This window comes from Plecotus auritus, assembly GCF_963455305.1.
Source record: "Plecotus auritus genome assembly, chromosome: 7".
NCBI lineage: Eukaryota > Metazoa > Chordata > Mammalia > Chiroptera > Vespertilionidae > Plecotus > Plecotus auritus.
In genome coordinates, this window is record NC_137774.1 from 3,570,528 (window position 1) to 3,594,316 (window position 23,789).

Here is a 23,789-nt window from a genome sequence, read left to right on the forward strand (position 1 = left end):
GCTCTGCCCTCCCCTGACGAGGAAACCTTACACCAAGATACCGTGTCAGGAAGTGGGGTGCGGGAAGGCCACCTCACCTCCCACGCCATGGTCCCACGCTAAGGCCAGAGTAGAAGACCTCAGCCCCGCCCCCCCAAAAGTCCCTCCTGAGTGTGGGACAGGCCCAAACCCTCCCACTCTCCTGAACACTGCGGCTGTTCACTGGACCGGCACCACGTCCAGGCCAGGCTGCTTAGCAACCTGTTTCTCTACCTCGCACCCCCCCTGCCAATCAGGTGGGCAAAGAGGACGCCGGCCTGTGCTGGGACCGAGCGGGTCGGAGGCGTGCCTGGAGGACTGCCATGCCAAATCCAGGCTGGTCATCCATCAGCTGCTCCACGGACGGTGCCAGTCTCCAGGGCCCCACAACAACCCCTTTGTGGAGGGACTCCGGGGCAACAAATGCTAGAGAGCGTGACAGTAACAAAATGGGGGAAAGGCTCTTAAATTTCCCTGTAGGGGACAGCCTTCTGGGTGCCCATGGTGGGAAAACAGCAGCTGGGCACATCCCACCTCTTCCCCTGGGCCAGCTGGCTGGGCACAGGGAGTACTGACCCGCTAACCATTCAAAGGCCGCCTGGGGGCTCTTTCCTGGGGGCTCTTTCCAAAGCCCCACATGCCGAGCCCAGGAAGGAGGCAAGCTAGTCCATGTTGGAATTCTAGGTCTACTCCAGAGGCACAGGCAGTCAGTCACCAAACAAGGGCGTCTCTTCAAAGGGGATCTACTCTGGAGGCCCCTGGGCAGGTAAAAGGCCCTGAGCCTCCCTGTGGCTTCTTGTAGGTTTGCGATCCGGAGCAATGGGGAGGCGGGAGGCTGGGAATCCCTGCATTTCACAAGGTCCTTGCCTGGCTTAGCTGAGGTGGCTTCGTCTTTCCTTTTGTGGCTTGGCTCCGCATCCCCCCAAATTAATCATTCTACTCCCACAAAATAAAAACAGCTGGTTCGATGTGCCAACTAGTCTAGTCTTTGTTTTTACCCTCACAAAATGTTCATGTGCAAACGCAAACACACACACACACACACACACACACACACACACACACACACGATGCGTGCCCTGAGTGTACCCTGAGCCCCATGGAGCTATGGGCTCTTAATCACAACCCAATGTCCCCAGGAACAAGTCCCACCAACTTCTCCGCAGCGGAATCCAGCTCCACGGTCACTCCAAGCAAAGGACCGACCAACGGGCGTGGACCCAACGCCAAGTGCGAGAAGACTGTCCTCCTTAAGAGAACCCTGTTGGCCAAACGTGTAAATGAGCCTCCACAGGTGAGAAGCCACAATTCTGCACGACCGTCTCCTGAAAAGACTTGGAATCTCGGGCTGTGCGGATTCCCCGATTGTGTCACAGGCACCGGTGGGACTTCTAAGGCCCAGGAAGTCAAGCAATGGGAGCCCGTGCCCCCCGGTGGCCACACCTTGTCCTGTTTCAGAAGGTAATTCTTCCCGCTAACACACACACTGGGTGGCGAGCTTCCGGCACGTGTCACTGTACCAGCGGGTCCCTGAACACACCAGCAACCCAAGTTCTTCTGGACCCTAATGCTGCTTAACCCCACAGCCTGCCCTGAGCATGAGAAGGAAAAGGCTTGATTATGCCCCACAGCCAAGCCCTGCAGCCCCATCAGCATGCATTCTTCGCCCAGCTGGGTCCAGGCCTTCACGCGACGAGGAAGGAGTCAGAGTGTCTGGTGAGACCAGTGAGGACAGGTGTCAAATACCCAAAATATGCGCTTCAGAACCATTTACGCACCACTGGCCTCTGAGGTCAGTTTCAGCCAACGAAAGCAGCCTCCAGGGAGGACAGGACTTGGGGGTGGGGTGAGGGTGTCCACACGCAAGGTGAAGACATGGAGACAGCCTCCACCCAGTCCCAGCCAGTCCCGTACCAGGAATTCAGTACAAAAGAAGGACCAAGCGCCCAGATAGCGATCTGGGAAGCCAGCCTGGGTGTTAGAACAAACATGTGACAAAGTGTTTAAAATGACAGACAAAAGGTTCACGCTCTTTAACTATTGGCAGTTCAAGAAACCGGTCTGACAAAAGCTGCAGTCGGGCGATTCTCTCTGCGCCCTCACACAGGCAGGAAGGGGGCAGTGAGGGGTACAGTCAAGGGCAACAAGGAACCACTGTTCCTTCTCTTCCTCTTCCCCAAGGCAGGGTTTCGAAATGCACAGGGACACCTGTCTTGACTTGTACGCGCAGGGACACCCGCCTGGACTGGATGAATCCACCTCTCGGGCCTGCAGGGAGATACTGCCGTTGGTCAAAGTCTGAACTCAGTCTGGAGACCTAGCACAACACGAGTGTCTGCGTCAGCTGGGAGGGATGGGCCGAGACCTGGGCAGACCTGGACACCGAGCCGCGCCCTTCAGACGCACGGGGGCTGAGGGCTTTCCCAGTTCACCAGGAAGGTGAAAACAGTGCACCGCACCTCGCAGCTCCTGGAGAAAGACCAGGTAAACAGCCTCAGCTACAGTTCAAGTCCAGCTCAGACCCAGGAAACACAGAACAAAGCCCACAGCGAGGCTGCGCAGCAGGCCGGCCGGCCCTGGAGAGCAGGGATGCGAACCTGCTGGATTTTGGTTCTCAATCAATCGTGTCTGAGACTTGTAAGAACGCAATGTTCCCAGCAGGGGCCTCATGTTCAGGAATGACAGAACCTGGGCTTGGTAGCCCTGCAGAGAGTACAGAACTCCAGTGGCCACCGAGGCTAAGGCAGAGGATGGGGTGGGAATGAAGTGGGCCAGGCTGCGAGCTGCGAGGATGGACTCAGGGCAGGACCAGCAGAGGGAGGGAGGGTTATTTGCAGCCAATGATTCACCAGTCCTTCCTGGAACCTGCCCCACAGAGCACACTCCAAGGTCCAGGGTCCAACTCGAGACAAAGCAACCAGCCTCAGGCAGCTCCACTGGGTCCTGCCAAGTCGAGCTCCTCAGCCTTGGGAGCCTTAGGCACAGAGAAAGCCTAGGCACAGAGAAAGCCTAGGCACAGAGGGCAAAAGGCGGCCCCACCCCCACCCCCAGGCGAAGAATGCCCCAGATTGCACGTTTTTTTCTGTTGGATGATGTCATCAGCGTCTCCCAAGTAGGAGGCAGCTGGAGAGGGCGATTAGTAAACAAAGCCTTCCAAACCTCATGTGCTCAGACCCCGGGCTGCCTAAGAGAGTCCTAAGAATGCCTCACTTCAGGAGCAGAGCACCGACTTATAAACCACCCTCCATCCTCGCTGTGGCCACTTCAGCCTCCTCCTCCCACGGCAGGGTGCTAGCTGGGGAGGGGGGGGCGGGCACAAAGCCTGCTCCCTGGAACATCTCCCCTCCTGTCTCCTAGTAAGCCCCATTCAGACTTCAGAACTCTGAAGGAAGCCTTCTTTTAGCCCACCCAACCCAGCCAATGAGGACAGTGCCCCACCCCGCACTCACTGTCTTATTTACCATGGTGTCCCCAGCACCTGCAGTCAGTCAATCAGTGCCCTGCCCATAGCAGGTGCTTGAACACTGACCCCCTGCCCCCCCCCCCCCAGGCACACACACTCAAACACATCCACACATACAGCCCTTTCTAGCCGGCCAGCGGTCAGATTTTCTTCAGTCCAGTTTAGGGTTTCTTTTTATTCTTAAACTATCTTTTTTATTGATTTCAGAGACGAAGGGAAAGGGAGAGAGATAGAAACATCAACGATGAGAGAAAATCACTGATTAACTGCCTCTTGCACGACTTCTACTAGGGATTGAGCCTGAATCCTGGGCATGTGCCCTGATCAGGAATCTGTGACTTCTCGGTTTGTAGGTCAATGTTCAACCACTGAGCCACACTGGCTGGGCTAGTTTAGGATTTCATAGCCAGCTTCAGCTACAGAGCAGAACTTTGACCTCCCCAGACTCCGAACTGTTCAAGTCCATTGCTACTCTCACGGTGTGGACTCAGTATCAGAAAGGGAGGCGGCAGAAGAGGACTAATAAAGGGGCTGGACTGGCAATAAAGGCTGATATGGGATAGGCAGAAGGAAGGGAGAGGTATCAATACTGAACTGGAAAAAAACTTACATGAAGCCTGCTATTCCTAATCCTAGAACAAAAAGACAGAATTATTATATAGTTAACTCACTTATCTACTCCACAAATAATTATTGAGCATTTATTATGGACCAGGCAATGGCCAAACACTGGGGATGTAATACAAACAAAGCTCAGCCTCGGGGAATAATTGCAGGCATGATGCTAAGCACTTTAATTCTCACAATAACCCACGAAGTTGTGGGCACAATACTGCTGCTCAGAAGCCACTGATGGGCCTGAAAAGGCATCAAAATGACAGTTAAGACAGTTTTCTGAGATGTGAGTCATTTCGTGTTGCCAAGAAAGCAGAAATTGGCCTGGCTGGTGTGGCTCAGTGGTTGAGCATTGACCTATGAACCAGGGAGGTCAGCTTGATTCCTGGTCAAGGCATATGCCCACGTTTGGGCTGGATCCCCAGTGGGGGAATGTGCAGGAGGCAGCTAATCGATGATTCTCTCATCATTGATGTTTCTATCTCTTTCTCCCTTCCTCTCTGAAATCAATAATTTATATATATATGAAATCCTGGATCCTTTACCTCCAAGCTCCAGAACAAAACTACTGTAGCCTGACAGGATGGAGAGCTGTCAGTAATCGCAAGGCTCCGAGAAAGTCACCAAGACCCGCGCTGCGGGGACAGCCCCATGGCAGGCGCTGCGTGGGCTGTTTCCCCACATGCACAGGAGCGCTGCGGAGAAAGCCCGTCACCAGCACATTTCCTTCAGTTGCATCCTGTTGGCCAGGACGGGCCACTGCCATGGCCTGCTGCCTACCTGGGATGGAAACACTCGATTTACAGAAAAATGGGCGGAAGTTGGTGGGGCTACTTTGGATTCAATGAACCGCCTTCAATCCCAGGGTCCTGCCGGGAAGGCTCAGCTCCCCAAGCAGAGGAGGTCTCTACAGGAAGGGTTAACTCGGCGCCTGCCAAAACAAATGAAGCCAGCCCTGGAGCTGGCCCGGCAGCCTAGGAAAAGGCAGGGAGATGGGAGGAAACGGTCTCTTTCTCTCTGAACAATCTGGCTGCAACAAAGCCCACACTGCTCAGCACAGCGCTGACCCCAGGGAACCAGCCAGACTTCACTGTACACGCAAAGCTCTGGTCGGAGCATTTTCAAAGGGGAGACTTTGCTACCTGACTTCCAAATGCGATACCAGACCAACGGTCTAGAGCAGTGGTCGGCAAACTCATTAGTCAACAGAGCCAAAATCTTCAGTACAACGATTGAAATTTCTTTGGAGAGCCACATTTTTTAAACTTAAACTTCTTCTAACGCCACTTCTTCAAAATAGACTCGCCCAGGCCGTGGTATTTTGTGGAAGAGCCACACTCAAGGGGCCAAAGAGCCGCATGTGGCTCGCGAGCCGCAGTTTGCCGACCACGGGTCTAGAGAATACTATGAATACTTCTCAAAGAAATCCTCTAATTCTCCTGTGATTTATGTAATTAACTATATTGTATTGCAAATTTTGTATTAAATGTATTAATGTTGTTAAATATAAGCATTTAAAAATATTTCATCTTTCTCTCCTCTCTTTTCTTCTCCTTCTCTTCCTCCTCTAGCCTCCTTCCTCTCCCCCTTCCTTCTTCTGTAATCAGTTATTACAGCTATAGACACAGCCCCCGTGTGCCTCAAGGATCCCATGCGCCTTTTCAAAAATAACTTTGTGTATATCCTTCCTGCACACACTTGCATCTTACTGCATTATGTGTGACATTTAGTTTTGTTTTGGTTGAGATATGATACCGTTTGTGTGAATGTTCTTTAAGAAGGAACATTGTTCTTTAGGAACCTACTTTTTTTAAATGGATTTTTTTTTAAGAGCCAGGGGGAGAGGGAGAGAGAGACATCGATTTGCTGCCTCAGGCATGTGCTCTGATAGGGAATCTAACCGGTGACCTCTTGGTGCACGGGACAACACTCAACCACTGAGCCACACTTGCCAGGCCAGAACTTACGTTTTTTTAGACCCATTCCATGGCTGCTGATAAATCTAGATCTTAAGAGGATTTTTGTTTTCAAATTTCATTGTCCATTTTATTTAGTACTATTTTATAATAATATTGTTTACAGCAAGTACAACACATCTCAGCTGTGTCAAGGGTAAAAATAACTATTGATTGAATGCCCTTTGCTATCTACTTTTTTAAAAAAATGTTTTTATTGGTTTTTAAAAAAATATTGTTTCTATTGATTTCAGAGAGGAGAGAGAGATAGAAACATCAATGATGAGAGAGAATAATTGATTGGCTGTCTCCTGCACGCCCCCTACTGGGGATCAAGCCTGCAACCCAGGCATGTGCCCTTGGCTGGAATCAAACCTAGAACTCTTCAGTCTGCAGGCTGAAGCTCTATCCACTGAGCTGAACCGGCTAGGGCTTTATTGCTTTCTTAGAAATAGGCATTGAGAGGGAAGGAGAGAGAGAGAGAGAGAGAGAGAGAGAGAGAGAGAGAGAGAGAGAGAGAGAGAGAAACATCAATGTAAGAGAAACACTGGCTGCCTCCCGTACGAACCCTGACTGGGGACTGAACCCACAACCTGGGCATGTGCCCTGCCTGAGAATTGAACCGGTGGCCTTTTGGTGCATGGGGTGACGCTCAACCAACTGAGCCCACTGGCCAGGGCAACTAATCTTTTTTAAAAGGGTGTTGTTTATATTACAAAATATATTCCAAGTTTCAGAACCAATCCACTTACAATTTTCAAGTAATAACTCCATTTCTGAGAGGGGGCTGCCCAACTAACAACTTAGGGATCAAATACTATTGTGCTTTGTTCCTTTTTAAACCATCATGATCTCATCCGAGTAGCAATCATATAAAGTACCTATCAATTAGTGACATTTATAAAAAAGTAAAAATAAATAAAAATATTCCCAAACAAAACAAAAAGTGAAAAACACAGAACAAAGAGGGAAGAGCAGGATTCCCTAAGGACAGCCAGCTTGCTTTCTGCATCACAGAATTCCAAAAAGATAAATCCCAACTGGGGAAGGAGGGGCAGCCACACCTCAGTTAGTCATCTGTGGCATCTGGGCCCACAGGGAAGAGATTGTGCTGGGGCTTGCAGGCCGAGGGGGCGGGCAGGCTGGGCGGGCAGCGGCTCCTCTGGCTCCAGGACCAGCCCATGCAGGAGCGGGTGGGGCTTTTGGGAACCTGAGCTCCAGCTGACTCGGAGCAAGTGGATCAAGAAGGCCCTGCTGGCTGCGAGGGAGCCAAGGGCGGGGGGTGGAGGGGGTGTCAGAGGGAGAATAATGGTCATTCGTCCCCTTTGCAGGTGACAACTTCCAGCAACGACAAGGTGTCTACCAGCAGGGCTCAGCTTAAGATGTCGCCAGGAAGATGGCAAGACAAAGGACCTCGCTTGGATTTCTTCAGCCTGAACGACAAAGGAAGGACTCCCACAGCGGCCCGACCTCTGTCCTGTCGGCTGCTCAGCTCAGGTCACCACCCAGACACCCCGGCAGAGCCCAGCCTGGGTGGGTGAGTTCTCCCAGCACGGAACTGTCATGTCACCCACTTCTTCAAGGGCAGCCCTGGCCTTGTTAAAGGTGAGTCTAAAGAAGGCATTCACTTTGGTGAGAGAAAGGAAATGCCAAAGGCTAAGCAGGCTTGGCATTAGCCTCAACAGTTCAAAGGCCGCATGGCAACTTCCAGCGAGAAGTTCAGATCGGATGGCTCCCAATCCGGCAAGGTCAAGGGCCATTTCCTTTTCCGGTCCTAGGTGAGTCACACTGCAAGTTTTTAATCATCAGCACTTAAACTCAACGAGGCAGACCTCATTGTGTCCATTTTACAGACGAGTAAGAAACGGAGGCGAAGTGCACTGACGCAGCGAAGGACCACGCCAAAATCCAGACCCGTGTTTGTGGGACTCCCAAACCCAGGGATACCACTTTCCGGCTTCTCACCTCCTCCCTCTGGACCAGGAGGCTGCAAAGAACAACAGTTTCTGTGAAGCCCTTGGTTCGCCCGTTGGGGAGGCCAACATCACAGACCGAGGAGGGAGAAGGTCTTCAGGAAGATGCCACAGCTGGCCACAGAGCAAAGCAGGGGTTCAACCTTCAACTTAAGGGGAAGTCGGCCCACGTTATTACCTTTTTAAAAAACAGCTTTTTAAATTGATTTTGAGAGAGAGAGGAAGGGAGAGGGAGAGAAACACTGATGTGAGAGGGAAACCTCCATCAGCTGTTTCCTGCACACCCCCTTCTAGGGACCAGCCCACAATCCGGGCATTTGCCCTGACCAGGAGGTGAACCACCAACCCTTCGGTGCACAGGATGACGCACAACCAGCTGAGCCACACAGGCCAGGGCCAAATTTATTACCTTTTAATGCTAAGGATCAGGCGAAACAGCTCAAGATTCTATGATGCCCCAATGAGTAATGTCTGAGTTGACTTGAATGGCAGGGCTGGCCCACAAGACTTAATCGTATAAACAGTGGGCGCCGCCACCCTTGTCCTAAGCTTAGAGACTTCTTGGGGGTGTACAGAAAAAATGCTACCCAACCCCAACTTCTACTAAGCCCTTCTCCCTTAGTGGGAGAACAATCACGGGCACTTCAATGAGAACTCAAGTTTTAAAGGAGTTATTTCTTCTGACCCATGTCAAGAGCAGGGCACGCTTCCTGTCTATGAGAGAATCGCATTGGAGAGACACGGCCCACACAGCATTTTAGTCAGTAACAGCCACAACAACATGCTCATAGTTTCTGCTCTAGTGTACTCAGTCTGGATTTTACCCAAGCTGGCTGAAAATAGGAGGAAAGAAATGGATGTGGGAGATTGTGTTGCTAATGACTGGTATCTGTATTAGAACAAAAGTTGGTAGATTGCAACTTAATCTTTTAAATACTTCCCCCTATGGGAGTATTTAAAAAATTAAAATAATTTTTTTCTGGGCAGTTTTATTAAGATATACCTCACATATCACACAATTCTTTTTTTAAAAAAATGTATTTTATTGATTTTAGAGGAAGGGAGGACAGAGAGATAGAAACATCAATGATGAGAGATAATCATTGATTGGCTGCCTCCTGCACGCTCCCCACTGGGGATCGAGCCCACAACCCAGCACGTGTCCCTGCCTGGAATCAAACCTGGGACCCCTCAGTCCGCAGGCTGACGCTCTACCCATTGAGCCAAACCAACCAGGGCTATCACACAATTCTTAAGTGTTTCGTTTTCAATTGTTCATTCGTGTCATGATGTTAAATTACCCAGACTGCAGCAACACTGAAGAGGTTTAAAATACAAATGGAAACAAAACTGGATAGAAAATACACACTCGCCATACAGCAAACAGAAGGATGTGAGAACATATGGCTGCACGGTGAGGACTGTGGAATCAGGAGGTTCTTTCTTTTGTAAATAGTCTATCTTGCTATAAGAATCATCTGACAATAAAATATGCACGATATAAAAACAAACCAGGATGTGAGGGTGATCTGACTGGGACCATCTGTCACCCCACTGATCGCTGGGGTTGACTCGGCTGCTCTGGCCGGCTGGGCAGGTGTCCCTTCCCTCCCTCACCGCTCCCTGTGCGTCTCTCCACGCTCGGGTGAAGAGGACGACCCCGTCAAGGGTATTTAAACAAAACAAAACAAACCCCATAGGTTAACCACCAGAGAAAAAGGGCCACATAACCCTTTCCAAGTCAAAGACCTCTAGGGAAAAGTCCAAGTGGAAGGTCCGATAGACAACCTTTGCTGTTACATCTGTACAATAGCTCTCAGTAAAAGACCCCCCGAGTGAGGGTCCCCCAGAAGCTCCCCACGCAGAGGCACACAGCCATTTTCAAAGGCTGGAAAGGGACTCGGCTTCCACGCCACACCATGCAACGTGCCCCCCAAAGAGTCCCTCTGGCTGAACAGAACCCTAAGCTGAGTGTTTATTTTTTAAAAATATATTTTGATTTTTTACAGAGAGGGATAGAGGGATAGAGTTAGAAACACCAATGAGAGAGAAACCGATCAGCTGCCTCCTGCACACCCCCTACTGGGGATGTGCCCGCAACCAAGGTACATGCCCTTGACCGGGATCGAACCCGGGCCCTTCAGTCCGTAGGCGGACGCTGTATCCACTGAGCCACACCGGTTAGGGCTGAGTGTTTAAAGCCTCTGCGTCTCCCTTTCTGCTTTCGGGTCCTGCAGTTCAGCAAGCAGCTTGCAGTGCACGCAGCCCACACTGTGCTCAGTGACCCTGCAGAAGCTGGCACATGTCTGCAGCCTCTTTCCTGACATGGCCAACAAAGATGTAAGATTTCCACCTGACATGTCGCAACTGCTGGCAGGCTCCTGAAAGCTCTTCCGAAATCAGTAAATCAACAGCAAATTCCTGGGAGACAAGCTCCTCGGGCAGTTCTCAGGTTCCAGATCTTTGATTCTGATACTTTAAAAGACCAATAATAATGCTGGGTCAGTTCTGCCCAATACGAATCCTTCATCTAAACTCGGAGTCCACTAATAACAACATGGCAACCGGAGCACCTGACCTTACGGGAAATTCAGGTACGTACAGCTGCTGGGGCGGAGGCCCACCCCCTGGCTGGCCAGGCCTGCTGGGTAGGGTGAGAACTCTACAAGCTCCACCACTATAGGACTCTAAAACAAACTACCAATACAGTTCCCAAACTGCCCACCAAGGCACCCCAGCAAACTCACAAAAGTGCAGTGACATTTAGCAATGTCAAGGGCAACAGAGCACTACTCAGCATGTCAGATTCCGCACACATGTGCGTATTATTTTTCCAAGCGGCTCTCGAGTTGTGTGGACAGTAATGCTGACTGTTGGAGCCAGTTACCGGAACAGAATTTAGGGTTTTTTTTTGGTCTAGGAGTTCTGTGCAAAATCCCCGAGGGTGCCGGGAACCGAGAAATGTGGCAACTTCTGACCTGCAGGATGAGGGCGGGAGGCTAGGTTCTTTGGTCGAAAGGCTAAGAAATGCTAACAACTGCGTTTTACAAGTTTCCTAAATCTGGTAACACGTGGCCCCATTGTCTCAAACCCGTAGCAGACACTTGAGGTCAGACTGTCCAAAGCACGTTCACACACATCCTCCCGTGTCAGCTGGCCGAGGGGGCCCAGGGCCTGGTTCACAGACAGCGAGCGCAGCCCTGGGCCTGTGGTCCACAGCTGCAGGGAGGCCACACCCACACCTGACCCAGGCCTTCCGACTCCAAGTTCACGAGACTGGCTCCAAGCTCTAAACTCCACATTTCTGCATGACTTTTGGGCCCAAAGAACTTTTTAAATGTTTTCTTTTAACCGGGATTATACACGCCTTTTAAAAAATGCTGGAACCGTTGTTCTCACACCGTGAGCCACCTCCTTGACCCGAGACAGTTTTGTTTAGACAGATGTTAGCTGCTTGGGCCAGGAGGATTCTTTCTCTGGGTCGCAGCCTGCACACAGCACCTCGGGGAGCCGCGAGCCCGCCCCACACAGCGAGGCCGGCCTCCCAGGTAGCTGGACAGGCCGCTCCAGCTAGCTTGAGCCAGGCCCTGGATGCCCGGGTTTGTTTTCAAAGGAAGGGTGTGTCAGGGGCAGTAAGTGTGTGGAAATACCTCCATCCACAGGAATTGTGCGCAGGGGAAAAAAATAAACAAGGGAAAATGTTCCAGGGCAACCGAGGTGAAGCCCGGACAAAGGCGAGTGTGAAAAGGGAAGCTGGTGTGCCAAGGGCAAACAGATGCAGGAAACACTTAAGCCAGCAGGCACCCTGCCCCGAGGTGAGGAGCTGGACCAGGCTTCCTCGTCGTGTCTGACCTTTCCTGGGACAGCAGCGCCACCTTCTTTTCAGTAATCAGAACATCTGAGTCGGTGCTTACTAAAGAGGTAAGACCAGAAAAGTGAAGTGAGAGAAGCCATGACGGCCCGAGGTGCCCAGGCATTCTGCTTCAGTGGGACGCTCGGCCACCCCTCCAGCCTCCTTTTCTCTAGTTCAGGGCCAACTCAGGAAACCCAGAGCCACCCCAGCATCCCTGACAGCCCAGGCCAATGGATCGGGACCAAAGGCTCCCCCGAGAGGTGGTCTGGAGTTGTCATGTCTTACTCAAACCCCCACATATGGGACTTTGCACTCGTTGGTAACCCCAAACATCAGAGTGGGAAGAACGAAGTCAGGGAACGCTCAACTTTGCTCATCCACAATGCCCAAGTCTTTCCCCAGGAAACCCTCTGGGGCTTTCGTCCAGCCCCAGCCCACACATTTCCTTTAGGACACACACAGTGGACAAAGGGTTTCTTCAGCCTCGTCAGAAAGAGGTCCAGGAACAGGGGGCTCACTACCTCCAGCAGCAGCTCGACCCACTTTGGGACAGAGGTAACAGAAAGTGCATCGTTCTAGACGACAGCGAACATCTTGCCGTGTAATTCTATGCTGCGCTCCATGTGGCCGCCGCCTCCCTTCCCTTACCGGACCTCCAAACGGCAGACAGAGCTACCAGCTCTCCCCGTCTTCCCCCTCCCGGCTCCTTCACTTTTCCTCACAAGACGTGGTTTTAAGTCCCCTCACCTGGAAGCTTTCTCTCCTCTGAGTGTACTCCAGTTTAAATGCGGAATTCAATATTCCAAAAAACGCCTCAACGACACGAGTGACCACCTGAGGAGGGAGCAGAGGAGTACTGGTCGTTGTACCTAACGCCACTGAACAGACATGCCAGACACTACGGAGCTAAGTATTTATTGACACTTTACTTAGTTAAGCCTCGTAAGACACACGAGGCCGATTTTATCATGATGCCCATTTTCCAGAGGAGAAACACTGAGGAGAGGGGACTTCCCCAAGGACAGCTGGAATTCAAACCAGGTCTCTAACCCCAGGGCTTTAACTTCTCCCCACCACCTGGGCCGGTTCCTCTTCCTCTGGGGGCTCTACTGCCCCCAGGCAGCTCAAGGCCCCTTAAGGATAACAGCAGCTTCATGGGCACATGCAGAGCAATGAGCGCAGTTATCACCGTTATTTAATATTACCCACCCAAGATCTTTGTGTTTGAAGAACAGCGATTCTCAAAGTTGATCTGGAGGTTTGCAAGGTCAAAATTATTTCCATAACATGAAGACATTTACCTGTGTCACCGGGTTGACATTTACAGGAGCAATGGTGGGTCAACTTGTTGGCCCTTTAGAACAAATCAAGGCAGCAGCACCAAATTCTAGCAGGAGTCATACTCTCAGTTAAAAAAAAAAAAAAAAAAAGCCCATTTCACTTCTGAATGTCCTTGACACTTGAGTACAGTTTTTTTTTTTTTTTTTTTTTTAGCATTTTGTATGATGATGAGAGGTGTGCATAAACGTGGACATCGAGGAAAAAGCACCCATTGGTTATTTGGGTTCCAAGCTGACCTAGTGGCTTTCTTCACAGAACACCACTTTACCTGAAAGAATGACTGACAAACTATGGTCACTCTGATGCGGGAGTTTGGCCGACATTTCCTCAAAAACAAAGCCTGTCACTTCAAGGAAAACTGAGAGTATTTCTTGGCAATGATAACATCCCAGCTCTCCAGCAAAAGCTAGAATCTGGGGAAATGTGTACTGCCTGCTGTGAGCAAGCCAGCTCCCCAACACTTAATGGCCTGTCTGCTGAAATCAGTAATGTCACTGTCAAATACGATTTTGGGGGCTACTATAGAAGCAAATGTGTCAGCATCGAGGAGATCTGCGTAACTCAGTGAACCATTTTCCAAATCGCTAGTGTCCGATGATGTGGTACCATGCCTGGGGAAAAGGGCCGATCCAAGTGCAAGAGAGACCGTGGTTTTAATGCAGCAGAGTACAAAAGTTCATCGCTAAGGCTTCCTGTTCCACACGGCAACCAATTAACATTTAGAAAATTACCGCTTGCTGAGCTTTGATCAAGTATCAGAGGAGAAAATCCACGAGTACCCGCGTATCTATTAAAATACTTCTCTTCCAAACGACCTGTCTGTGTGAAGACAGTTTCTTCAAATACTTCAACCTGAACAGCACACTGCAACAGACTGAATGCAGCAGTTAGGAGAACCTAGCTGTCTAAGCTAGACTTTAAACACCAAGGAAACCTGTAAAATGGTAGAACGATTCCTCTCTTTGTACTAACTTCTTTTAAATTTCGGAAATAGTAATTTTTCATAAGAATGTTATTTATGTTAATATGTAATAGGTTTGTTATTTTAAAATAAATATTTAACATTTCCCTCGGTTTTAACTGCTCAGAAATTGTCAACAAAGCCCAAATGAAGAAAGCTCTATGGGACCCTAATTTTTAATTGCGTAAAGGAGCCAAAATGTTCTGAGAGCTGCTACAGCAAAAAATCAAAAGCAGATCTTTAAAAGCCAAAGTGGGAAGGAGTGCCATCTAGTGGAAAAGACAAATGTGACATCAATGCATTTGTTAGCAAAATAAATGACATCCTATTGTTAGAAACTTCACATACTTAAGGCAGAAACATCTATAATGATAAAAGCGTAATATGCTAATTAGATTGGACAGCCGGACGACCTTCCAGATGAAGCTGGGGCTGCGAGGGCCAAGGCAAGCCGCCACGGCTGCGAGGGCCAAGCCCCTTGTACCAATTTTGTGCACTGGGCCTCTGGTTTGAAAATAAAGGTTTAGCATACAAAAATACTGTTAAATATCCATTGAAATAAAGCTTAAATGTGCCAGAAAAGTTCCAGAACAGAGGGAGGGTTGAGAGGGGTTTGAGGGGAGGCCCCCTCGGGAAGAGCTGATGGCAGGCTGGAGAGGAAGTCAGGGCCCTGACTATGGAAATCGGGCACAGAAAGACTCCTGCCAGGGACCACGCATAAAGAAACAATTCCTATTCCTGTTGGGGAGCCCAAAGGCCCACACACCCCAAAAACTAAGACAGAAGCCAAATACTAATGCTACTGACCGCTTTCATTCTGCCAGCCCAAGGGAGCTCTACCTCCCTTCCAGGCCACAGCCTACCCTCTTGCCAGTAATGCCTGGGCTCCTCCCCAGCACAGAAAGGAGCCTGCGTCTGCGGTCCCTAGGATACCTCTCTTCTCCTGCTGACGCCAACACTTCTTGGCAAAGTGTTTTCTTTGCATCATCCCCAGCCTTTCATGGGTTAACTTCAGTGCCTGCACACAGTCCTATCCAATCACAGAATCAGTTCAATTTGGAACTGATGCTGTATTTTCAAATATGCTACTTTAGATTCTAACTGGGTATAATTTTCCTAAATTCCACTAAATCACCTTAAAGGCCTCTGCTGTTTTTTTTTTTTTTTTTTGCTCTTAGTGTCTGAGAGTGCATTTATCAAAGCCGGAGACAGGGAAACGGGAGGGGCTTAGCATAGAAGCAGCAACAGGAGAGCCCAGGCAGGCTGCTCTGGCTCACTGGGAAGCAGAGGAAAGGGGGCCTTGGAGACAGGTTCAGGGGTTAGCCTGGGACAAGGTGACACTGCCCATTGCTCCCCTGGTTGCAAGTCTCATGGGGACCCTCAGAGTTTAGGAGATGCAGGCCTATAGGGAAGGAAAGGGATGGGCATGCTCTTGGAAGGGGAGTGTGCCAGCCTCAGCTGGTTTAAAACAGTTTTTAATCACAAAACTTGGTCCCTATTCCCCAAGGCCAGAGTGATGGAATCAGTCTTTCTCTTTGTGGGGGGAGGGGAGTTTGTTCCTAAAGAATGTTTCCCTGGCAGGTACACTTGTACCGATGCTCAGCAAACCTACCGACAAGTGGGGGTTCTTAACCTTTATCACGATAGAGTCAAGGAGTGTGATAATTACTCTCAGCTGCTACTTGGATGAACTATAAGAAACTAAGTTGTTTCAAGGGACCATCCTGTATGGTTTACCCCAGAGTGGAAGGGCACAAGCCTGGGAAACAATGATTTGGCTCAGCATCCCCAACAGCAGGGAGAGGCCTCATTCTGTCTCACCCTCTCAGGCCCGTCTTCACGTCTAGACAACTGAAGAGAACCCAGAGTATACAAGGTGGCCCTTCGTGCTTCCTGACTCTGGAAACGTCCCCACATCTAACCCCCCGCGGGAGCGGTGACCCACAAAGCACACCTGGACGCAGAGCACAGGGAGGCTGCTGCGCTCAGCCAGGCCTCCAGGCTGGAGATCGGGCACTACCTACAAGGCCAGAGGTCCAGGCTGCTCCAGGACTTACTCCTTCCAGAGCGGCCTCCAGGTTTCTTCATGCAACTGATTTCATCCCAGAATTTACACGTGGCCTCCAGGTTTCTTCGTGAAACTGATTTCGTCCCAGAACATTTACACATGGTTGCACAGTGTGTCAGCGGGACAGACCTTGACCAGACATATGAACTGAGCCACAGTGTTAAAATGCCTTATTCGCATCCAGCCACCCACCACAGCCAACACCAAGTACCTTTGGGTCATCAGCCTCAGGTTTTTCAGTCTCTGAATCGTCATCTTCCTACAAGACAAAGAATTTAGAGGATTAAGCTTAAAGGAGCGGGCCTGAGGGTTCACATATGCACAACTAGGGGTTGGAGCAAACTTACTCAGCCTGGGTCATCCCACCAAGACCCCTCCCCTACCATATGACCCGGACCTGAAGGAGGAGATGTTCTGGGGGGAGAAAGAACATCAGCGGCTCAAAGTAGATACCCCAGCAGTACCATCGTCTACCAATGGAAATGCCTGAGATGAAAAATCGCGAACAGAAAAGTGGAGGCAAGGCCACAAGATGCTTCAGAAAAGAGTAAGGCCAGGCCGCACAGGATAAAGACATACTGTTCCCAATGAAATAGCAATCACTTAAAACCAGAAACACAAGCTGTTTCCTTCTTTGCTTTTCATATACACAAATCATCTGACTCAGACCATGACACCGTTCACCACCAGAGTGCCGTGATCGCCACACACCTGTACCCCGGCAGTTCAACCCAGTAGCATTTGTTTGCACCAACATGAACACTAGGAAGGTAGGCGTCAAATGCCCAGGTAAGTGATTCGGGAAAGGCATGACTACAGAGCAGTGCCCAGCCTTTTCTGGGTCCCAGGTGAGTGTGCCCTGCTTTCAGCCAAGTTCCCCCAGAACTGCCTTTACCGTTCTATCCAGCCTTGCTCCTTATCCAAATGGCCTGCTCCACACAAAGCACCGTTCTCCAAAGCACGCGCTGGCCTCCAAGAGCAGGCCCACCGTTCCCCTGAATGCGAACGAAGGCCACAGAGAGCGCCACTACCCAGAACACCCCAATGCGTGGTCCTTTAACTTACCACCAGGAAAAACTTAAGTGTCATTTGAAATTTTTTTTCAATCGAGCTACATTTTAACCCCCACATTAAACAGCAGTCCAGATGTTAACGTAAACATCACCTGAGAGACGTGAATAAACTATACCAGTGGTCGGCAAACTCATTAGCCAACAGAGCCAAATATCAACAGGACAACGATTGAAATTTCTTTTGAGAGCCAAATTTTTTAAACTTAAACTTCTTCTAACGCCACTTCTTCAAAATAGACTCGCCCAGGCCATGGTATTTTGTGGAAGAGCCACACTCAAGGGGCCAAAGAGCCGCATGTGGCTCGCAAGCCGCAGTTTGCCGACCACGGAACTATGACTGATGGGTTTGAGATTTCACTGTCCTGTAAGGCATTTTAAATGAGCCAAAGGTTTTAAATGCAATCTCCTTAAAATGAGTCCAATCAGGCCAAATATCAGAGATGTGGCTCAGCCAAATACAAGCACATTTTAGAAGGTCTATATTGGGATTTGATGAGAGGATTTTACTAAAATATGAAATAAAGCTTAAATATGATGAAAATCCTAAGCAAAGCAAATGTGGAATAACACTTCAAAACATACTATGCAGATTTACGGAAGAAAATAGCCAGAACGTTTGCACATAAGTCAGGGAAAGAACATAACTTGCAAAGCTTTTCTAACCAGTTTCAGTCCATTCTGAATTATTAGCATTGATGGTGGGGCTAAGGGCATGAAAATACCTTCCAAAAGAGCATAAAATACAAAGTACAGTTTTGTTTAATTTGGGAAGCATTTTTAACGGTAACATTTAAATCTCAACAGGTAGCAAAGTCTTCAATCACACGATAAAAGTACAATGAATGTTTCAATTAAAGCTGTTGTCAAATATCCACATTCAACTTTGTATGTTTTTGTGCTCAGCACCAGGGGAATCCTTGTTTTTCCCCCCAAACTTTTAAATTCTGGCTTGTGATGCTTATGTGATAGTGTATCTAAAGTCTTTCTGGTTAAGACACAAGTTCTCTTTTGTTAGCCACGCATACTAAATTTCAGGCAAGACTGGTGATCAGGAGCCGGGCACTGTGATAAAAAGTGCCAAGTAAAATGTCAAGAAAGAAGTTAAGGAGTAAATCAGACACACACAATAATAATAATTTTCCTTCCTAATCTTTTGAATAAATGGGTAGATTTGAATGAGCCCCAACCAAGATTAAAAATAATACAGAGCTGATTGCAGATATAAATGATACATCAATTAGAATGACTATACTGTTGCAAATGGAATAAACTATCTAAACAGGGAAACCTAACATTAAACACCCACTGATATCTGGGTCACATAAAATAATTCCCTATCTTTTCCCCAAATTTTAAGTTCAGAGATAAATGTAAAACGGTCCAGGTGAAAACAAATTTGATTTTCTAACCGAACTGCCAATATCCAACCCAGTTTCCTTAATTAACACCAAACAGAGTGGGAGGAGAGGGGATGACATTAGGTATGAAATGGCACGCTGCTGGAACAGTTCGGAAAGTTTCTAACAAGTGGAATGGTGCTAGGAGCGGCTCTGGATTTGGGAACAGAGTTACTTACCGATTGTTTGCTGTTCTCCTCCTCCTCTTCCTCATAGCCATCTTCATCACCCCCGAGGCGAGAAAAATCGTCCTCTCCATAGGCATCAGATACCAATCCGCCTTTCTCCTCTTAAACAGAGGGAAAAAAATAAAAATGAACAGATGGGGGGGGGGGGAATGCAAGAAAACCTTTCGGTGATGTGAGTGACTAGAATTATATCTTAAGGTAAAAAAGGAACCTAAGTCCCATGTTAAACGACCTCAGGCCCTAGATTCTGTTGTTTGAGAGCCTCTATTGGTGTCTACCTTGGATCACAGGCACCAGCGAACTCATCTTCGCATACCAGACAAGGACTCTGTCATCCTCATTTTTGCGTGTACTCCCCTAGGAACAGGATCTTGAACAGGTGGTACTCCAAGGGGAAACCACCAGAGAACCACCTGACTGGCCAAGACCACACAAACAGAGAGTAGCTGACCTAGTCCAAGCCCCCTCACTCTCCAGATGAGGACACCAAGGCCCAGCTGTATTAGGTTTAACTCACTGCCTCTCTCTGCTCCCAAGTAAATCTGTGCCCCCTTCCTAACATGGTGATTCTCAACCTGAGCAGGGCAACAAAATCACTGAGGGGATTTAACAAACTCACAAAATAATGGAGTCACTGAGGGGCCTTGTAAAACTCACACGAGCCCAGATCCTTCCCCAGGTCGACAGAATCTCGCAATGAAGACCAGGTATATGTTTTAAAAGCTCGAGATGCGTCTAAGGCACATTACTAGTTAAAAGTTATAAAAGTAAAAAGGAACCCTCCACCTACGTTTTACTCACCACTCTCTCCCATCAAACACGCTCGGACAGAATGGGTAGTGTCTCCACCTTTTGTCCATCCCTCTGCCTAGCAGGATGCCCGGCACGGAGATTTTCAATAAGTTTCAGCACAATAATCGAACCAGCGGAAGGAGAGGACCCATTCTTACCACAGAGTGTTCGGATCCCGCTATGGGGTTCGGAGGCCCGATACTTGGCGCACAATGCCCATCGCTTTCCCTCCCGCCCTGCAAGGAGAGCAGCGTTCCGAGCAAACACCTGCTTCTCCCCTCCCCCCCGCCCGCCTCCCCCCTCGGGCCTCACCAGCCGCGCTGCCCGCCGTCTCCACTCCAGCCTCGCCGTCCGACTCGGGCTCTGAATCTTCCGCGTAAACTGCCAGAGAAGACAGGACGCTCTTCTTCCCCGCCATCTTATTCCCACAGCCGCGGGGTGGCTCACGGCGCTGACTCCAGCGAGCCGACTTCCGCACCGAAAGGCGACCTCTTCCGGATCCCAGAAGGCCCCGCGCCCGTTCCAAACCGGGAACCAATCAGGACGGCTGTTTCTGCGCCTGGCCCCGCCCCTCACACCGCGCTCGCGCAACGTCATTACTGCACGACGGAAACAAGGTTGCTTGGGTTTCACCCGACAGTGGTTGTCCAGCTGTTTGGCTTCTCAGAGTTGGCGGTGGCGATGGGGGTCTTCGAGTAGTTCCCGAGCCTGCAGGCGTCGGCCGCCCCCCGAACTAGAGCCCTCCGCTCCCGGGCGGCCCACGGCCAGCTCTGATATCCTGGGGTGAAGCGGATTGAGGGCTCAGAGAAGGAAAGGGGAGGAGCTCTCACTCCGGGAGTTGGGAAGAAGGGATCCGGGTCTGAGGGGAAAAGAATGGGCGTCGTGGCTATGCTTATAGAAGGAGCAGAAAGTGGGTCTTAGACAATTCCACCTTCTCCAAACGATTCCGAATACGTTTGTGTTTCTGCTCGTCTGATTTCTAGCTCCTCTGTGCATACGGTGGCCGGGGATAGTTCAGTGTTTTTATTTTCACTGATGTGAAAGTGGAGATGTTAATTACCCACTTTGAATGTATTGATGTATTACTTGAAAACAATATGTAGCTTGAGTAGTGTAATCAAGCAAATTTATACTAGAGAGAAAAAAATAAGCAGTATTTTAAAAGCAGAACAGGTTTTTTTTGTCCCAACCCTGTGATCATCACCTTTGCCTTAACCTTTGGCTACTGTCTGTCGCTAAGATGAGCACCCACCGTTCCTCTCCTTTTGACCCTGAGCGTCGAGTCCGGAGCACATTGAAGAAGGTCTTCGGGTTTGACTCTTTTAAGACACCTTTACAGGAGAGGGCGACCATGGCTGTAGTGAAAGGTAACAAGGCCACACTTCCTGTGTTTACATTTAACCCCAGCTATACCATAGCACTGCCGTCCAACACCCTCCTCCTGACCCTTCCTACCGCCCCACCCTTGGTCCATAATTGGTTTTGGAAATCTGATAGACCCCAAACTTGCAGTTTTATGGGCATAACCACCCAGCTGTTCTGTTTCTTACATCTCATAGCCAGAGCTACAGACTATCTTTGAAAACAGTTCATAGACGCCTATTAGTTTGTGTGGGAGTGGCCGCAAAGGCCAAATCCAGTCGCTGACCTAGTTAATCCCTTTGTTAACGATTGAGTGGCCTGGGTCCCAACTAGGGAAGGAATGATTCATAATATTATCAACTTGAGATTTGTTGACAAATGGAGGTTGTCAAGAGGGGAGCAGCTGTGTAAAGTTAACTGCACTGTAATGTTTATAAACAAGACATCTGAATGATGTTGCTTCCATGTCTACACAGATAGGCGCACTCATGTAGAAGCGTCAGCTTTCATGGCTACTTAGTTCAATCTTCTATATCCCAGCAGACTCAGACTTCTTAACATTGTAGTTGTTATTGCCATGATCAGAAATGGTTGGTGTGCTTTTCCATATGTCCCTGTATCCCTTTTCGTAGAAAGGATGGGAAGGGAATTAAGAATATATTGAGACACCTCCCCCCCATTGTACCAGACACTCTACTAGGGCTTTTCCTACATTCTCATTTAATTTTCAACAGCCTTGATGAAGGAAAGATAAAAGGCAGAAAGCATTGAGATGCTGTCTTCTTGTATTTTTTCAGGTGACAAGGATGTTTTTGTGTGCATGCCCACAGGGGCAGGAAAATCCCTCTGCTATCAGCTCCCTGCTCTGCTGGCCAAAGGCATCACCGTGGTCATCTCTCCTCTCATTGCATTGATTCAGGTGAGGCTTAGGGAAATGAAGATGCTGGCCCAAAAAGTTTAGGGGAAGGTTGTTGATCGCTGGAAATTTCACTTCTGCTTTCTTTGGTCTTTTGCCTCTTACATTCTTTGATTTGCTTATCCTCCCTCTCTGTGCTGGGTTTCCAGATTGCCCATACACGGGCTTCTCCACTAGTGCATAGTACCGTGTGGTCTCTTACCTTCCTATGTTACTTTTTGTCCAGACGAATATGGAACTGTCCCGTGCACACACCTGTGGATGGATAGAGCGCTAACTTGATGGGGCGGGGGAGTCTCTGGTGTCCTGCTTTATTCTGGCAAGTGTGCACCTACGGTAGAAAAAGTGATGAGAGGCCGACTGGGATGTTGTTAAAACCTGCTCTGCACTTCTGACTGTATTTGAGGCCTGCAGATGGGCTGCCAGAATCAGAAATGAGGAAGTGTAGCCATGTACTAGTGCCGTGGTCGGCAAACGGTGGCTCGCGAGCCACACGCGGCTCTTTGGCCCCTCGAGTGTGGCTCTTCCACAAAATACCAGGGCCTGGGCGAGTCTATTTGGAAGAAGTGGCATTAGAAGAAGTTTAAGTTTAAAAAACGTGGCTCTCAAAAGAAATGTCAATCGTTGTCCTGTTGATATTTGGTTCCGTTGACTAATGAGTTTGCCGACCACTGTACTAGTGGTTAAGAGCTATCAACTGTGAAGAAAGAGAGACAGGAAAGAACGATAAGAGCGCTTAATGGGTGATTGAGAGGGCTTTGTGCTGGTGCTTTATGTGCATTCATTACACCTTTGAGATGTAAGATTTCATTCTCACAACAACCCTATTAGGTATCACTGTTTTTATAGGAGAGAGAGAGAAAGAGAGTGAGAAAATGGACAGGCTAAGGTTAAGAACCAGCCCAAGAGGATGTGGCAGGTAAGTGAGCCAGGATTAAATCCAGGTCTGCCTGCCCGGCTGGTGTGGCTCAGTGGTTGAGAATCAACCTATGAACCAGGAGGTCACGGTTGATTCCCGGTCAGGGCACATGCCCTGGTTGTGGACTCAATCCCTAGTAGGGAGCATGCAGGAGGCAGGCAATCAATGATTCTCTCTCATCATTGATGTTTCTCTCTCTCTCTCTTCCTTCTCTGAAATCAATAAAAATATATTTAAAAATAATCCAGGTCTGTCTGGCTCCAGAGCCTGTCCTCTCAACCACGTCACCTTCAGTCCTTCTTGTAGGCAAAGAAAAAACATATTGGACTAAATGCCCATCAGCAGATGAGTGGATTAGAAAACTATGGTACATCTACACAATGTAATACTATGCTGCTATTAAAAAAAAGGAATTCTTACCATTTGCAGCAGCATGGATGGACCTGGAGGCATTATGTTAAGTGAAATAAGCCAGGCAATGAAAGAAAAGTACCACATGATCTCTCTCATTTATGGAAAATAAAGAACATTATAACCGGATGAATAAAAAGATAGATACAGAGGCAGTAAAGCACCCAACAGACTGTCAAATTACAGTGGGAAAGTAGGGGAGTGTTGGGGAGGGAGGGACATAGATCAACCAAAGGACTTGTATGCATGCATATAAGCACACCAATGGACACAAGACACTGGGGGCGGGGGGGGGGGGGGATGAGGGCATGGGACAGGGGTTGGGGGAGGCTGGGGGAAGGTCAATGGGGGAAAAAAAAGGAGATATAGGTACTAATATATGCAATACTTTAAACAATAAAACAAAACAAAACAACAACAAAAAAAGAAAAGACATGTTGGAGGGTGCGAGGAGGACGTTGTATGACTGGGAAATACCCCCGAG

General features: G+C 49.0%; 2 protein-coding genes across 4 annotated transcripts in view; one reads left to right on the top strand and one right to left on the bottom strand.

Annotated features, from left to right (window-relative positions):
- SAP30BP (SAP30 binding protein) overlaps positions 1-20,210 on the bottom strand; it is a 33,519-nt gene extending 13,309 nt beyond the window's left edge. Inside the window, exons 1-4 of one of the 2 annotated variants that reach the window (XM_080679993.1) lie at positions 20,010-20,210; positions 18,897-19,006; positions 16,459-16,506; positions 12,625-12,711 (exon numbers count right to left, since the gene is read on the bottom strand). In XM_080679993.1, the coding sequence (XP_080536119.1) occupies positions 12,625-12,711; positions 16,459-16,506; positions 18,897-19,006; positions 20,010-20,115 (351 nt within the window). In that variant the 5' untranslated portion in view covers positions 20,116-20,210. The remainder of the gene's footprint in view (positions 1-12,624; positions 12,712-16,458; positions 16,507-18,896; positions 19,007-20,009) is intronic. The other variant, XM_080679994.1, reaches the window with a different exon arrangement.
- Positions 20,211-20,277: 67 nt separating this feature from the next.
- Positions 20,278-23,789, top strand: part of RECQL5 (RecQ like helicase 5) — a 28,159-nt gene continuing 24,647 nt past the window's right edge. For both annotated transcript variants that reach the window (XM_080679135.1, XM_080679136.1), the window contains exons 1-3: positions 20,278-20,470; positions 20,924-21,064; positions 21,857-21,978. In XM_080679135.1, the coding sequence (XP_080535261.1) occupies positions 20,938-21,064; positions 21,857-21,978 (249 nt within the window). In that variant the 5' untranslated portion in view covers positions 20,278-20,470; positions 20,924-20,937. The remainder of the gene's footprint in view (positions 20,471-20,923; positions 21,065-21,856; positions 21,979-23,789) is intronic.